This window comes from Arachis ipaensis, chromosome B02 (assembly GCF_000816755.2).
Source record: "Arachis ipaensis cultivar K30076 chromosome B02, Araip1.1, whole genome shotgun sequence".
In the NCBI taxonomy this organism is placed as follows: domain Eukaryota; kingdom Viridiplantae; phylum Streptophyta; class Magnoliopsida; order Fabales; family Fabaceae; genus Arachis; species Arachis ipaensis.
In genome coordinates, this window is record NC_029786.2 from 86,526,013 (window position 1) to 86,526,515 (window position 503).

At 29.4% G+C, this 503-nt stretch overlaps 1 protein-coding gene across 1 annotated transcript in view; it reads left to right on the plus strand.

Moving 5' to 3' along the window:
• LOC107625593 (serine carboxypeptidase-like 11) overlaps positions 1-503 on the plus strand; it is a gene marked incomplete in the record, with an annotated part of 9,932 nt that overhangs the window by 1,234 nt on the left and 8,195 nt on the right. The window contains 1 exon segment of the mRNA XM_016328274.2: positions 45-193. Coding sequence (XP_016183760.1) covers positions 45-193 — 149 coding nt within the window.

The following is a 503-nucleotide window of genomic DNA, read 5'->3' on the forward strand; positions in this document are numbered from 1 at the left end:
TTAAATCCAATATTAAAACTATGTAATTTAATTTGTTTTGACAGGTATGTGGGATTGGGAGATTCAGAAGATGACATGCAAGTTTTCTACTATTTTGTTAAGTCAGAAAATGATCCTAAAAATGACCCTCTTTTGCTTTGGTTAACTGGTGGACCTGGCTGTTCTTCAATTTCAGGCTTTGTCTTCCAAATAGGTAATGTTAAAAATTTAAATTACCAACTTTTTGGTAGTAATTAACTAAGTATCAATTTTCTACACTAGCAGAAAAAACATTGTCCATTTATATTACGTCTACCACCCTAGACACTTACCTTCCTTGGTTTTCAATTTATTTTTTAATTAAAAAATACATAAAAATATCTATTTTATATGCTTTCTTTTTCCCTTTCCCTTTTCTTTTTCCAAAAAAAAAAAAAAAATTGAGATCTTGTATGCTGTGTGTTGATGCTGAAGTATGGCCCTGAATCAAACTGAGTTATAAATTTGTGTCTTCTAATTTTGAG